Source organism: Coturnix japonica, chromosome 2 (genome assembly GCF_001577835.2).
Source record: "Coturnix japonica isolate 7356 chromosome 2, Coturnix japonica 2.1, whole genome shotgun sequence".
In the NCBI taxonomy this organism is placed as follows: Eukaryota; Metazoa; Chordata; class Aves; order Galliformes; family Phasianidae; genus Coturnix; species Coturnix japonica.
The window spans coordinates 119,274,728-119,292,524 of record NC_029517.1 but is presented as its reverse complement, the minus strand read 5'-3'; the positions used below and the strand labels follow the sequence as shown (position 1 = coordinate 119,292,524).

General features: G+C 35.6%; 1 protein-coding gene across 3 annotated transcripts in view; it reads right to left on the bottom strand.

Annotated features, from left to right (window-relative positions):
* Nucleotides 1-533: 533 nt before the first annotated feature.
* EMC2 (ER membrane protein complex subunit 2) overlaps nt 534-17,797 on the bottom strand; it is a 34,309-nt gene continuing 17,045 nt past the window's right edge. The window contains exons 6-11 of one of the 3 annotated variants that reach the window (XM_015856120.2): nt 11,496-11,581; nt 11,263-11,322; nt 8,860-8,941; nt 7,590-7,700; nt 5,908-6,012; nt 534-1,408 (exon numbers count right to left, since the gene is read on the bottom strand). In XM_015856120.2, the coding sequence (XP_015711606.1) occupies nt 1,322-1,408; nt 5,908-6,012; nt 7,590-7,700; nt 8,860-8,941; nt 11,263-11,322; nt 11,496-11,581 (531 nt within the window). In that variant the 3' untranslated portion in view covers nt 534-1,321. The remainder of the gene's footprint in view (nt 1,409-5,907; nt 6,013-7,589; nt 7,701-8,859; nt 8,942-11,262; nt 11,323-11,495; nt 11,582-17,797) is intronic. The other 2 variants (XM_015856121.2, XM_015856122.1) reach the window with 2 other exon arrangements.

Here is a 17,797-nt window from a genome sequence, read left to right as displayed (position 1 = left end):
CAGCTTTATTACTCCAGTCCCAAGGCTATAAAATGGACATTTCAGTGTACAGACTTTAACCTACACACCTATATAGAGAAGGCAGTGTAAACTTGGAGATCTGATCAGCCTGGGTGCTAGCAACAATCAGGAAAATTACATTGTAATTATTTTTATTAGAATCTGTCAGGCCTACACATTACTGTTATGTAACCTGACTGAAGCTGTGATAAATCAATGGTAGCTGTGTTGGCAGCAGGAGCACAAGTCAAAATTACCAGAACTGCAAAATCTATGGATTAAGGTGGCTGGTTAATCACCTGAGTAAAGAAACAAGATCCCAAAAGATAAATACGACACACGTTTACAGTGCATTAGATCTTTCATGCTTATGGCTGTAAAAATACTTGCATTCTCCAGTTAAGTACAAGGCAGTAGAACAAACTGTCTTATCCTTACAGCGCAGGAACACCTGTTTACTGTGGAGAAACTCATATGCCATAGCTTACAGCAGTACTGTAGGTCCAAAATTAGAACAGACCAGCAGACATTCCCTGTGTTCAGATGGTTTTTAAATTCATGATGTGGAACATATGTACAACAAAGGACACAGAAGGAGTTAAAAAGAAAGAAAGAAAAAAGAAAAGCACATGTATTTACTGATTGGAGAACTCGGTAGACATGGAAGCACTTGCCCAGAAAGCCACGGAGACAAATGTCTTTGGCCATAAGCCAGTATAGGAGACCCTCTAAAGAAAAGTACACAAAACAGTTTTCTCCATTTCTACAATACCAGATTATCAATCGATTCATAAAATCATTAATGTTTTCCTCTAATAAATTGTATTCGTGCAAAATAATCTCTTCTTGTATAGTAAATAGTTAACAAAGTATACATCCATAGCATGCTTTAGCTCTTAAATATTCTAGTAAGATAAAATTTTCTAACATATGTTATTAATCTCCATATATAAATTTGTAGCTTCCATTGACAAGTCCAATAAATCACTGTAATTCCTTTTAGTCATTTAACAAGTTTATTTCTACAAATTATGGCTTAAAAGCAGGTACTGTACATACAAAATCTAAAGGGACTGTTGTGCAACTCATTATATTTCTTTATGTCATCTGCTTTGACAAGTTACTCATTTCAGTGGGTATTCATCACATTTCAGATAGCAGCAATAAATAGGCATTTTAATTACCAGAAAACATAATTTTAGATAGCCACATTAATCAATAGAAAATTAATTTTTAACAGCACTGGAGTAACATAACCCATAAGTTATTAAAGTTTGATCAAAAAATCTGAAAATTTAATATTGGATCTCTTTGTGCCAACCTAAGACTGAGTGATTTGCAGGGTCTCCAACATGTCTTCCACTGCTTTCAGGGAGTATTTAGTTTCTTTCTTACTGCGACCTGCAAACTAAAAAATAAACAAATAAATATATATTCTTCACTTATAAGAAAATATTCTGTGCAAGTAAAGGTTCTAAGCATCAAGTATGACAGAAAAAGCCCTAAAAATTATTACCTGCATTTACTACAAAGTCGAAAGAACAGCCTCTTTAACGCTGCACTAAAACTCATCACTCTTACTACTACAGAAGTTATATAATCCTTCCTCCAGTAAGCAATGAAAAAACAATAGAAACCTTAATTTCAATCACTTGCTCCGAAGTTACATACTGAGTACTAACAAACAGTCCACTTCGAAAATTAACATTTCCCTAATGACAGAGATCTTCATCTTCAACCAAAAATACAGCTTTTTAGATACTACTTTCCAGTGTTATGGCTTTAGATTCTCTGAGATATGTACAGCCAAGTTTGGGAAAGTAAAGCTAAGAAGGGGAGGAGCTGCTGATTACCCCATGCTAACTTCAAACGGAGTATTCCAACTGTAGTGATGGCTCCCATCACTCATCAGTCACATCAAGAACAGTGGATTTATTGACTATGCTGGTCTTCAGTCAAACAAAACTCTCAGTCATTTCTAATATGCCTTCATTTTAAAAGTTTTGCATTTGGGGCTGGAGTGGTAACAAAACTATGGAAGCAGTAACTGTAACTTCCTGTTAGTAAAATAGTCTATTATTTGCCTAATTGTTAACATCTAAAATCGAAAATTTATTGAGTGTTTATGTTTCTTATTTCAAATACCACTGCTGTCTTGCATAGTTTGCCCTTGATTTATAATGTGCCCCTTCTCTCTTGTAATTAACTTAATTTAGCAAACTCTTCATGACCTGCTAAGAAAGATTAAGTCATCAGACCCAGGTAAAATCACACCAGCAACAAGCTGCACGACCTGTTAACCTGCTTTTGACCCCTCGCATACAATTTAACAGCGGGAATCCGCATCAGTGCTGATCTTGAAGAAACAGATTCAGTACAGTAAATGAAAAGATATTTCACATTAAACAGGAGAATTAAATTTAGTTATTGTGACAATACTTCATAGGAAACATACTGAAAACTCCATATTTTCATATTTCATATTTTCAGAAGATGAACTGGCATACTGCTAGAGTAAAAACAGAAACAACACAAAGAAACACGGGAGCCTGAATACACTGTGGTCAAACATCACGTTTGGCAGGACATACGGAGAGCAGGCAGAGGAAAGCTTGCAAATAAGAATTGTATTTACTTCTCTTTAGAGACGCTGAAAACAAAACTGACACAAGATATTAGCTTAAAAACACTACTTGTTAGTTTCAGGAGTGCCTGCCTTCATGATATTGACGTGCACTTTAAACTGAACAAGTAAAATCAAACTCTGCATCATAACAAACACAAGTATACTTGGACATCCAATCACTTCAAATTTACCCCGACGAACAATTATTTTGTCTATTCTGCCATTACACAGCAATTTGACTGATTGAGCCGGAATCCATTTCTTAAAATCAAGATTTAATTTTCTGTTTCCCAAATGGTTTGTAACAAAATCACTTCTCCAACCATAAATACCACATGGATTGCTAACACAGAAGGATTAAGCAATGTACCAAAAAGCACTGTATATCTGAAAATCTACTACAAGTAGAATCACATTTAAGATTTTTGTGAGCGTTAATCAACCTTCCCTGCCTCTGCTGAAATGCTTCTAGCAGAGGACATGTTAAACTAATTACTTAATTGAAGAGCACCAGAGGTAGCCACAATTTGTTCCAATGTTAAAGTAACAGTGGGACTTGTTCTCAGTCACAAGAATGACAGACTTCTTCACAGGATCAGCAGGAACCGAATAATTCGGAGTTTTCCAGTGATAAATCAATGCAAAAAAAATGGGGGGTTGGACTCGATGATCTCTAGAGGTCCATTCCAACCCCTACAATTCTGTGATTCTGTGAAAACTAAGCTTGAATTTATAACAGTTCCTCAAATAATCAGTATTTCTGTATTTTTTTTTTTCTTTTCACTCAGTCAATTAAACTTAAGCGGCCTAGAGAATGACGGTGTTAGCAGCCAGCAGTTCCAGCTGCAAGCGGCAGCCCTAGCTACAAAACCTTTTCTGTCTTCTTCATCTCTCAAGTTAAGCACAGATGAGAAGTAATAGTCAACATGCAAGGTTAGACATATAACACCAAATTCTAACCACATAAAGCACAGCTATTTGATTCTCATAAGAAACCAAAAAGTTAACACCACAACACCAAACCAAACCAAACTACCCTTAACTATTTTTATGATTTTTTTTTTTCCCCCCCATAAAAACACTGTTTTACAGTCTGGCAAAGGCAAAAATATGTTCTTTTTATGCACAAATATTGATTTTTAAAAAGACAATAAACTAAGGCATTCCTCGGTTTTCAAACAAGAATGCACAGGAAAAGCAAAAATCAAGTGCCAAAGGAAACTACCTGTTACAGAATAAACTAAACTGAAAGGAGCAGTAAAAATATATCAAGTAAATGGCAAGAAAAACAAAACAAACAATAAAAAAACCCCACACTACTATGGCCAGTAGGTTTTCAAAATAACTATGTGTACTGCTGGTGCTTCAAATACAAAATCCAGACTCAAAATGGGAAAAAAATCTCATTGCAAGACAATTGCTTGAAAGCAACTTTCTGAATAGCATGGGATTTTAAAGTCACAAATGCATATAATTTGACTTGGCAGCCATGTCAGGATTCTAAATGTATCTCATTCTCTAGAACATGACTCAAGGAAAAACAGCATACAACAGCATAGTAAGGTCCAACTAATAAAACAAGTTGATGCCAAGCTCAACAGGCTCGTAATGGTCTAATTTCACTTTGCAGAACGCTTTGGATAATGCATGGAAAAGTGAGGAGAATTTATAGAGACAATATAAGTAACTAGCGTATAACCTGGCTAGACAATTCTCCACTAATGGAGGGAGCCTGTGAGGGCTTTCACAGGCAAACGCCACAGAGGTTTCATCCTTATGTCTGAAAGATGATGTCATGGTGACAGATGACAATTTCCAACCACTCAACAAATCAGGGGAGCAACACATCAGTACTGGCTCGTAGAGGAAACTGCCACCCACCTACCACATCACCAAACACTATGTGGTGTAGCAGTTGGGTGCTGTAAGTCCATGACATAAAAACTGGAGTGGCCAAGCCCTCTGCAGTCATGCCAGAGCAACAAGCTGAGCAGTGGTCACTACAGCTTCTGGTGGTACTCTGAAGATGAAGGGTGTGTCCACATGAGTTACTCACCAAAATCTAGGCTGAATAGATATGATTTTCTACATAGCTACACTCCCTCTGTAAATATAGTTGGATATGGTGTTTGTCACTTGATGTTCCAAACAGCTAAAATGAGCAGTTAAACTATGCAATGCATCACAAAAGTATGAAGTCAAAGAACTCATGACATGTGTTTTAATGTGTGAGTTGTCTTAATGTGACCCGTGCTGCTAAGCATCAACGAAATATTCTTCACATAAATTCCAAAGTAATTTCACAGAAACACTGAAAATATGCTTCCCAGTAAAAAATTCTAAGAACAACACAAGTACTTAGATTTCCTTAGAGATTGTGATGCTAACAGAAAGCCACAGGGAGGAATAATAAAAAAATGATTATTTCACTCTGATTCAAGTAACTACAAGCTATCATTTACACATTCATTAAAATAGGAATATGGAGAAAAGACCTAAAAGATCATCCAGTCCAGCTGTGCACGCATCACCAATAGTTCTAACTAAACCACAGAATCATCAAGGTTGGAAAAGACCTCTAAGATCATCCAGTCCAACCATCTGCCTATCTCCAATATTTCCCACCACGTCCTTCCATACACCATCTAAACACTTCTTGAACACCTCCAGGGACAGTGACTTCACCACCTCCCTGGGCAGCCCATTCCAGCACCTGACCACCCTGTGGGAAAAGTAATATTTCCTAACGCCCAACCTGAATCAAGAGGCAGTGCCCTCACAAATGTGCTTTAACATGTGATTAAGCTGTTGAACTGGATGACCTTTGAAAGCCCATTTCAATTGAACTATTCTATTATTTAAACACGATTTTAATAATAATATTCCTTAAGATTAAATTGAAAGGAAACAAAATTCTAAAATTTTAATTTGATTTCTAGTAAAGAAGTGATAACTAGTAATTTTAAAAATTGAGACATACAAAATTTTATTTAAAAACTTAACTTTAGAACTCAGTCTTGCAAGTCAGCATTACAAGAATGTACATGCAGTAACCATTTAATTTAAAAAGAAAAGTATAAAGCTTATAAGTAATACAAATTAATAAATGTAAAGTATCAACCTTTTATTAATTAAGGCTTCCAGGAAGACAAACAAGTAGAATGCAAGAAACTCAAACAAATTACAGCAATCACATCTAACCCACTGAACAGCAGTTAATTAAAGTGCAGGAAAGAATAACGGAGAATATTAACAGCATCAGAAAATAATGAGATACTAACCTGGTAGGCTCTATTTATTTGATTCGCTGCCCAACTGGCATATTTTATATTATCCTTTTTCATTTTTGCACTTGCTTTTGGATTGGAGGCAATATGGCTCGCAGACTAGCAAAAAAAAAAAAAAAAAAAAAAAAAAAAAAAGCAGAAAAGCAGAAAAGCAGTATAATTAAGAAATCTATGTGCATGAAAATAAATAAGTAAAAACTACTAACTCGTAGACAGCATCCAATTAAGCATTACCTAAACTATTTAAACTACTTTTTGTTCTAACGCACTAAACCAGACTTAAGTCCAGTTAGGTACTGAGGTAAGAACAGAATCTGGACATAATCAGCTAATTTTTGGTGTACTGAAAGATGATGGACAGTCAGCTGAATACAGGCCAGCAGTGTGCACAGGTGGCCAAGAAGGCCAATGGCATCCTGGTACCAGCAGGTTCACCATCCTGAAGAGAAGTGTATGATTTTAAATGCTTTTCAAGAAGTTACCTTCATGCATTAATGTTTGTAATTCCGTGGAAAAATGGGTTACACTTACAGTTTAAGAGCACTTCAACTAAGAAGACAGACAAAAAAATGCACGGATAAGCTTCTTCAATTTGCAGAAAATGCCTACTCTCAATGCATTTCTAAATTAATGTAATGCTCCAGTGATTGGTCCAAGAGTTACTCGATGTAAAATAAGCATAGAAATCAGAAAGGTTAACTCCTGAGGAGACTGCTAAGGAGGAAAGGGGTAAGAAAACACGCATAGCTCTAATAAACTTAAAAAATATAAAAATATGCACAGATGTGTATTTATCTCCAGCAAGGGCACGGAAAGTAATGCAGATTTTATTGTCTGACACTGTGTGAGCAGACTTTGCTGAGGAAATTTTGCTGCAAACTGGTGATCCTCTCTGTTAAGTATAAAAGAACTAGCATATGCTACGCTTGTCACTAAGACATTACACTATATAGATAACAAAAGTGAGTTGGGATCTGGTGTTGAAATTACATTGGGGCACAACTGAATTCATAAACATGGGGATTTACAGCCATCTAAAGTGGATGAAGATGGATTAGCCTAAGTCACCTACCAGCACTGCACAGCTGAAGCCTCTGGGACCACTAAAGCCCAAAAGGGCTTGACATAAAGGAAAATTCTTACAAATAATAAAGATGGTAAATATTTTAAAAATGAACCGATATTTGAGGAAATCGACTTGAAGGATGGTTTGATAGTTTAAGATAGTTAAACTTGGAAGATGGCTATATCAGTCAATGATCAAATGATGTGAAGACACATAGAACAAAAAGTAAAAACAAAAAAGTCTGAATATATATATATGGAAAGCACAGGAAGCCGAGACTTTGCTTCCAAAGGAAAGCATCTTCAAAAGCAACTGAAAACCACAATTTAAACTTCTTAATGAAATGCTTTGAAAACTGATTTAATGAAGTATCATTACCCCACTTGGGATTGGGAATCAAGATACACATACTGGAATACAGAAACCAGCTTTAATATCTTTTTATCACTTTTGGTCACTGGCATAATGCTGTTCCTACTCCATAGTTTGGATTATTAAACACAACGTTAAATCAAAAAGAATCAAATACAGCAAACACCAAAGGATGATATTATGCATTAAAGCACACAAAATGTTAACATGGGGGGAAAAAAAAAATAATCAGACTCACCATGTAAAGCCCAAACAAAGCTCTCATATTTCTGTTGTTAAGTTTCAGTGCTTGTGCAAAATATTTTCTTGATAGCTCTAGGTTTTCAAGCCCCCCTTGAGTATATTTAACCTGTAAAAACAATAGGCTCCTGAAAGTTGCACATCATCCATATTTTCAGGCATTCACTCTTGATTCAAAGATATTATGAAACTTCTTGTCAGGTTTGTTTGACATGATATTCCAGGTGAGTTCTACCAAAGGCCAAAGACTGGCTTGGGAAAAACCTGAATGCTTTTTAGTGAATTAATGTAAAAATATTTAACTGTGGGGAAAAGCCGGTATTAATTTAAATCAGCTGCTACACAAATAGAAAGTGATTATCTTGCACTTTCAAATATTGGGATAGTCTCTTATGAAACTGCAATGGAGTTTCAATCTCAACCTATATTCTGACTGTTACAAACCTGTACTAACTCTAAATTCCTTTAGCACAGCATTACAGCAGTACACAGCACACTGTTTTTCATTAGCTATTTAACTGAAAAATAGTACACAAAGTTTAAAGATCGCTCCATTATTTTTCTATTAATTTTGACTGCTATTAAAGCAACAAAAAGAGTGAACCATTAGAAGACATGCTTCATAATTTTTCTACCACAAGGCTATCTAGAAGTTCAAGTTTTGATGTTAACTCAATTTTATCCTTGCTAACAAAACAAATCAAATCCAAAGCATAATTTAGGAAAAAAATATCACACATCTACAAAATTGTTTCAAATGGCCAAAATGCAAGACATATGATTTCAGAGGATTCTCTCTTCACACAGTGAGTGCTCCTTCAAGCAAAATTTCCTATGTGAAGGATTCCAAGATCTGGCTCCACAATAATAGATAATATATCACAGTTTCGTAGTTATGATATATCGTTTTCCAGTATTGTGGAAAAGTTTAATTTCTAATACAATTAATTTGAAAAGTGTATAAACACTTCAACAAGAACAGCCTATTTAAAAGGAATTTTTTATCTTCAGTAATTCCTTCCACTATTATTTATAGTTAAGTCACAGTGAGGAACAAAACGGCTTTCTTAACGTGCAAGTTCTTTGAGAAGTTAACATTCACCATGCTCTGTCTTAAATCTCCTAGGGAACAATTAAGTAAACAATTTTTTATTCCATTTTCACAGCCTCAGTAACCTACACACACACACACACAAAAAAAAACAAAAACAAACAAACAAAACAGAATATCTATTCAAACATAACTGATTTTTCAGAAAAATACTCACTTCAGCATATTGTTGACAATATAAGTGGTTGTGTGGATTAGTCATCATAAGCTCCTCTAAGCAGAAGGCGGCTTTTGCATAGCTGAAGAATATAATAACAGCAACATAAAAATGAAACAGTACACAGCTTACTTTGGTTTCTTTACAGTACAATAAAAGGATTCTGACTTGTTTTGCAACTCCCCATGACTCACAATGTAAAGAAACATTTTATTTTTAAGTGATGTTTGAAACCACAATTTTTTTACATTAAAAACAGTGAAAAATATACAAAATGTCTTAGTATATATGGAAAGCATAAATATTTAGCCTTTTTTATTAATAAGTGTCATTTCTTATTAATAAAAGTAATATGCAGAAACAGGCATTATGTAACAGAAATCACAACACAAAGTAGTTCTTTTTTTTTTTTTTTTGTACAAGATTTTGCAGCTACATGGTGATTCATACACCACACTATATATCAGATCATGGTTAACATCATCAGACAGCTACCAACTCAGACCCAACCACAGAAGTGTGGTCAAAAAGCCCTCAGAACAGTAGTAAAAGTCAGACAGCCTAAATATATGTATACGAAAACAGCACTACCCCAGTCCAAATAGCAGCGTGTTATCACTGTAGAAGAAATTCTAGTACTCATTCTTTAGATGAAAGCCCTCCAAAGCAAATTACAAAGACAGTCTTATGTTTGATTGTGTTAATAAAAAACCTAGCTTCACAATCTTTCAACTAACAGGGATTTCTTTAGAGTTTGTAGGATAGTACAGATATGATAGCACTGATGCTCATAGCTTAAATGACATGATGCTAAAATTCACAAAGATTATAATGCTAGTGCTGACAGATATCAGAGTGAAAGCAATTCAGCAAAAATATTAAACCACACAATCAGTAAAATCTTTTTTTCCTACAATAAGTAAATAGTGTTGCTTTGTTGTTTTTTTTTTGTAACTGTCAGGTATATGTCTCAAATGTTTATTTAGAGGTAAAAGGATAACCATCTGACTCTCTCAAAGCAGAAACTACCCTCCTTACATCAGAACAAAAAGTGGAACTGAGGATTACACACATCTTGTTAATTTAGTTATGTTTATGAACAATAGTAACACCATGGTGAATTCACCAATAAGGCAGAATTTGTGATACTGCTTTTTCTCAATTAGCAATTAGTTGCTTTTCTAGCCAAGATTCATTTTATTTATCTTCATCAAAATGATTATAAAAATAAATGATGCCCATCGAAGTAATAGTGAGCATAGTCAGTTTTTTCAATGAAATGGGGCAAGTTCAGCTTTTTGATTTCTGAATTACAGCCCAAGGCAAATATAAGCAAAAGCAATTTCTTTCTCAAGTTTTATTATACGATTTTGTAATAAATTCTATAGCAAAAAACTAAAGAAAACAAAACAATCTGTAATGGAATATGGATGTTTGCTCCATTGCATCATGCACAAAGAGATTTCACTGCTTAAATATATTTCTAACCATATACATATATTCAACATTCAATTATTCCTTAAGTCAGCATTTGAAAGAGTTTAGGAGATGCTTTCTTTAAGAATGGGTTAGAAGGAGAGGCAATGAGGGATAATTTTTTCATCATTGTGAGAAAGGCGATTTCTTTCTGGAGAATCTGATTCTTTCACTACTAGAAAGGAAGGAAGGAAACAATGTGGTATAATTCAGGCTGGGCCAAAGAACTAAAGAAGTGAGGGAAAAAGATACGCCTTTGGGTGGAGGTTAGAATTAATACTGTGATATTAGAAAACTTGCACTAAGGCTTTGAGCTAATCCTCTCACACTGGGATTTCCTCCTGTCACTGCAGCAATAAAAAAAGCTAACAAAAACATTAAATATCCAATAAGCAAGTTACAACAACTTCCAACATTCTTGATTGCACTGGGTTTTGTACCCAGGCGACCAAATTCCTCCGACTTTGGATCCGTGCTTTATTTATTTATTTCTTAAAGGTTACTGAAAGTTCCTGCAGAGATAGTCTAATTGAAAATACGAGTATTGCACACAGTTTGGTCTGATCAGTGGCTTTTAGAGACAAAGAATTTAAAATCTATACCCAGTAAAAAACATCACTTGAAAAAAAACCTAGAGAAAATGTGCTGTTCCTTGCTATGCTTAGAACATTAATTAAAAATAATGGATTTAATGAATGCCTGAAACATACAAGTAATTATTTAAATTCTGTTTTAAAATCAAATACCTTGTTAATGTCTTAGCAGTCTGACAAGGCTGTTAATTATTTCCTGACAAAGTTTGTTATATTGCAAATGAGACTTCATGCTTTCTAACATCAGTTCTTCAAAATAATCACTGAGGTTTTTCACTTGCACAGAACATATTTCTATTTAACATTTTTTATGAAGACTTTGCAAACGACTTACTCATGTTCATTGATGTAAAGTTCTGCAAGTTCATGCCAAGCTTCCTGGTCTCCAACAAATCTGTACAGAAAAGACAAGAGAGAAAAAAAAAGGCAAAAAAGAAAGAATGTGTAGAGGGATTCTGTAAATGACCAGCATGGAAGGAAAAGCATAAATCAAATGCAAATTCCATTTTAATTAAAAAGATTTATCAGAATAGCAACACACAATCTGTATTCTTGTGAGACACTCACTGTTCCAGATATTCATTCAGCTCTCGGATGGCCTCAAGATTTTTCCCCTGGGCTTTTCGAATGGCAATCTTACGCTTCCTTGCTGCCTATGGGTTGACATTAATAAAGGATTAGGGTCTCATAATTCCCTGGGTTTTTGTAAAGAAAGCAATTTGACTGTGCAAATTATTATCTCAATACCAGTGGAATTCCACTGCAGAACAACTGCTAGGTTGGAGTTTATAAACATACCCTATGACATCCCACTGAGAGACTGAAAACCTTTTCTTACAATCACATTATGTATGCTTTTATTCAGAGGCACAAACTGTATGCATTACTTCATTCAAATAAGTGACTGTCCAGATTCTAATAATTACAAAACAGCAGGAGATGCTAATCTTCAGCCATTCCAGAGACCCCCACCTTGTCATTCATGAGGTCCAAGACTACAGAGGAGACGTGGTGACTGAGTTTTGGAGAATCCCACAGATACGTCTTGGTCACCACTGTATAAATATGGCTTTCAGCCATTCTGAAAGATTCTCATCGAAGCGCTAAATGCCATCTTTAATTACTGTTGAACATACACCAACTGCACAAACAAGCTTCTCATCACTTTTGGAGCACAAAGTAGGCTTTTCAGTGTAAACAGAATATAAAAAAAGCTGTTTTGATGGCAAAAGCAAACAGTACTTCAATATGTGGGCAGAATATGTATTTCAATGCTAACAATGTTAAAACAAAGACTTAATAATTATAATGTACTGAAATGTTGAACCCCATTAGACTTGTTATGAACCACCAGGAGAAAATATACACAGCATTTTAATAGCTAATTATTATAGTCCAGTCTCCAAAACACATTAGTTACAGTTCTCTAAACAGTCTCCTGACCTCTAGGAGTTTAAATTTAAGGTGCACTTAAGGTGTAATTCAAACCAACAGACATCTTCCCAGTAGTCTGACATAGTTTGGAGCAAACAGAAACACACCTCCACCAGTCTGAAAGTCATCAGATCTGGAATCTGACAGAATAATAGTTCCAAACTCCAGCATAACGTGCCTCAAAGCGCACTATGGGCCAAATACTGTGCTTGTAAGCCGTGCTCCCTGGGTGATCACAACTGCTGTGGTCAGACATGAGAAGACAGATGGTCTGTTTTGCATGATGTATCTGCATGAAAACACACACTTCGATGTCTTTTCTTCGTGAGATAATAATATTCATGAAAAGCTTGTACACCGTTCCTGTAATACAGTCCCATTGCTTATTACCCTCATAACTCTCAGCCCACTTCATTCCTTACAGAGAGGTTATTAAGTTGGGTATAGTCTTACAGAAGCCTTAACTGCACAAAAGCAGATAGTTCTCACTTTAGTTTCTTCACGATTAACCTTCCTAAGATTACACTCACATATACCCTGAAAGAGTTTGTGTATTTTTACAGTGTTTTAAATGTCTGTTCTTTTAAACAGTTCCTTATCCTTAAATGTCATTTGACAAAATTCATTTCTCTTGGAAGAACACTGCAGTGCATACATCATTTATGTAAACTACTTCAAGCTGGTCAGTAACATAAGAAACCAGAATAACCAGACATGTTTTTAATGCTAACTGTAGGTTTATTCTTTACTTTGAGTTTGTCCTCTTCACCTCCCTCAAGCACGTATATTCATTGCAAATCCAGTGAAAATAATTCAAGGAAAAAATATCTCACTCTTCAGTTTAAACACAAAGCAGAGGTGAAGAGATGATACAGAAATGATAAGAATTAGGATACAGGCAGCAGGGTGGTTTTACCCACAGTCACTTTGTTAGCCATTGTGTCTTTGTCAGACTGCAACCTGTGAAATGACATTCATCTTTCTACTTTTACTGGGAGACATCTGGCTAAAATCCAGAACCGACTCTCAAAGTTTTAACTGCTGACCGCGTTTATCACTACAGCAATAGTACACAGTTTATTTTATTAGAGAGCTTTTAAAAGAAAGATAACAGCATAGTTAAACCTTCTTAAAGTTTTTTTTTTATTATTATTTTTAATTTTTTTTTAGTGTAACAAGAATCAGATAACATGTTTATCAACTGCTACTATTACTAAACCAAAACCACAAAGCCCAGATCCCGAAACACCAACTCGGTGGTTCCCTATCACATTTTATGAAGAGTGTTTCGTGAAGCAGATCATTACCTCTGCCATGGGGGAAGTGCTGCAGCAGTGTCAAACTGCCCGCCCAGGGCTGGGATTACCCACAGCTCACTGAGCAGGAAGCCTCAAAGAAGAGGGAGTGGGATAACCACCTAGGAAGCCAAAGGAGCACAGCCTGCAATTATGGCTTACAAAGACAGAAGGCTTTTTCCAGGTGACAGACTACCTACTTTCAAATGTAAGTTTTGGGCTGAAAATTCAATTGGTATCTTCAAAATTTTAAGTGCAAAAAGAGCCATCAAGAGACCGATCAAAAATAAGCTGCCTGAGAACTGGAATAATCTGTTTAATATATAAAATCAATCAACGCATCTGACAACTTAATTGGCAATGACAAACAGGAACACTCTATAAATGAGCCATCTTCCTATTTCATTCCTAATGCATTCAATTGCATGCAAAGGAAGTCCTCTAAAAGCGACTGCAAACAGATCTTCTCCATGGCTGTTTTATTTCCTAACCACAATAGTCCCAAATAACATAAATCACTGTAACGAGATGCAAATTTAGGACAAGCTACAACTACTCCTCGTCAAAGATTTCAGCTGATGTTTACTTATAACAAACATGTCATGTGATGTGATCAGACATCAAGGGTAAAGGGGTAAAGCACCAAGTTCTGATGGTAACACCTCAGAATAAGACAAATTATAAGTACACTTGATGGAGTTTATTTGTTTCTAAACCACACATAAAATTCCTTCAAAATAACACATTTTCTTTTGTATTCAAGAAAAGTACTGCTTAGAACTTCCTATTTCAATCCCCTCATTGAAACTAAAACAGCTTCTGGGCTTGAAATCTGCACTCTCCTCACCCTCATACACACACTCAAAACAGCTGGGGTAATTTAGTTTATTTACAGAGAACTCTTCTTTGACCAAGGTGCACAGACATTCAAACAAGTGCTAACATTCAAAGGAGAATCTGGCAACTGGAAGCACAAAATGTTTTGAACTGGCTCAGAATTTTTATAAGTATTGAAAATAGCAGGGAATTAAAACATAATTTTTGTTGTTGTTTTTTTTATTTTTACTTTTTTTTTTTTTTTAAAGGAAATTCATATCATTTTTCAATCACAAAATTGTAACAACAACGTTCTGAACACAGAGCCAAAAGACATATATGCAGGCAGGTGTTCAGCAGAAGAGATCCAGATTATTCAGATCTGTGATCCCAAGGAATCTTAGGATTGACTGAAAAATAAAGACCGGGAAGCAAAACAGCCCTGCTTTAGCTGCATTCACAGACTGCTCTCCCTTCACACTTTCTAGCTCTTCTTTAAATATCGTTAACACTATTAGTTTGTTTTTTATTTATAAATTAAGATTATTAAATTTATTTATAAATAAAGAATGAAATTCAATATGACTCCAGGAGTGTCTGCTTTAAGAAAATCAGGTATGAAAACACCTGCACTAAAATCAGATTTGGGCAATTTAGTATGCTGTAAACTTCTAATCCTTCCTCTGATTTATGCTCTGAGTCCTTGCGTGCAACAGCTTCCTCCTCAGTGAACTGGGACTCACGTCCAGGCAGCTTCCTGAGGAGGGTGGGGTAAGTAATGGCACACAGAGTGTCATCTTCTCTACTTCCACCAAATTAAACGAACTGTTTTACTGTGCAGAACCACCACCAATGCTAACAGTCACTCTGTCAGACAAAAAATGGTTACTTGGCAGAGAAAAGGCAGTCTCATCCATACTATAGGTTTACCTGGTATATTTTATACGTGCAACTCATTACCTCTTTTAATATCAATAAAGCTATTTTTAACTACTCCAACTAAGATTGTTTTGGAATTTACAGAGCACAGCAAATAGTCATAACAATTATGTTAAAAAAGACAGAAAAATGACATTCACACCTCCCTTCCCAGCTCATCAGTAAAGTAAGATTTCTAAGAAATATCTGACACAAAAACAAACTGAATCTATTTCCACCTTAAAGCAAAAAATAACAACAAAAGACAAAACTTGCTGTGTTGCAATAAGACATACAGCGCCTGGCTGCACAGAACATACAATATGGAATTCCCCCTGCCTGTTTTCCAGGGTTTAAAACAAAATATTGGAATGGTTATTGGCTGATTCTGTAAATCCAGCATTCTTAATGGAAAGATATATGCCATCTTAAAGAAACACTTATACCCTAATCAGTATCATCTGGACTGAGGTACTTTAGTATGTCACATTTATTAAACCACAAACCTTCCCAAGCTATTTCTTTTTAAGACTAATAATCCCCAATCTGGCACAAGTACTCATCTCCCATTTGTCATGATTCCTTTTAATTGGCATTAAGTAGACTCAAAGTGAAGATTTGAACGTTTATCAACTTCTGCATTTGATTAGTAAACCATACCATAAGTTGTCTTTTTTTATGATTTAACAACACAGAAAAGGTGCATTAGTCTAAGAGACACGTTAAAATACTTTCCTTCAAATTGTAAAGTGCAAATTAAAACTAAGGTGTAAACAATTACAACGGAGTTAAAGGAATTACACAGACGTCAAAAAACGCCACATAATCTGAATACAACCACAATAACAAATGCAGTTACCAGACCTACTTTTTCTTTCTTTTTTTTTTTTTTTAAAGTTAACTGTGGAAGAGAGTTGTAATCAGGCCAAATCATGCAGGTGATTCCATGCAGGACCACAGATTCTGACTTGAAGCAACTATGTTCTGAATAGTCAAAGCACAAGTAGCAATATCAAACACAGTTGTTTAATAGGGTTCCAGAAGCAAATCTAGCAAACAGTAGCACATTGTGGCTGCAACCAGCACACAGCAAATTGGTAGAAGCTACAAAGGTTGAAAAGCTCACGCCTAGAGCTGAAAAACATAACAAATGTTATTTATAAAAGGAGAGTAAGAACAGTCTATGTAAATGAAAAGTAAGGCTACCCAGATTTACTGGAGCTCTTCAAAATAGTTGCTAATGGTTTGGATCAATGAAGACCCATTTAAAAGCGAGCTTTGATTTCAAAAAGAATTTCAACAGGATCTCTCAGACAGTTCTACAGGAAACTGCCCTGGAGTAATAAGGGCAGTTCTTTGTGTGGTATATAAGTAGCTAAAAGATATAAAACACAGAAAAGTCAGTTCTCTGCACAGAGAATCCCACGGTCACATGTTCAGCATCATTTTAAGTGATCTAGCGCAGACTGGCTCTAGTTGACTGATGATAATGAGTTACTCAAGTCTAAAGAAAAAAAGTCAATTGCAAAGAATAACATCCACAAGAACAAATGCTAGCGTGAATAAACAGCCCTTGAAATTTGATCCAAATGAAGGGAAGCATGCATAAAGGGTGAAACAATACTAACTTAATGTACTCAGCAAAGCTCTGTGAGTTTGGCCAGTTGGGAATGATGCTGGAGTTGCAATAAACAGTTCTATAAAATGGCAGTTCAGTGTTTAGAAGATGTCTTAAAAGAAAACAAAACAGAAAATCTTCCCTTAAAAACCAAACCCCCAGTGATACTGGAATTATCAGGAAAGAATACAGTGCAACAATTTTCTATGGTAGAATTCCATAGTGCTCTTGCTTTTTAATACTAACTGTATCATGGTTTTATAATTTTGTAATTTTGCTATCAGTATTCCACATCATAACATCATATAAAGCATGAATAATTTTACTGAATGTACAACTCACAGAAGACTACATATCCCAGAGAACATCACGGTCAGAGATAAGTCACGGGACCTGAACACTATATTATCTCACTCCCAGGCTGGACTGACGTCTTTTGAGTTCTGGCGTTCAGGAGAGCCTGTGGGAGCCTTCCAGCCATTTTCGCCTAGAGTTACAGTAGGCCTCTCAGTTTTGGGACTCATTCTCTCTCCTATTTTGCTTGATTCGTTAGCCTTAATTTCAATTATATTGTATTATATTGTGTTATCCTGTATTTCAATATAGTATTTAGTAAATAAGTGTGCCTCCCTAGATCATTGCCACTGTTTTCTTTGCTAATTAACTTTTTCCTTCCTTTTGGGCTAGCGGCCCTGTGGGGCCAGCGGCCCCCTGTCACGGACACAGGTAGATTTTCGGTTAACCCATGATAAACTGCAGATGTGCCCTCCCGTTCCTCATGTAAAGAA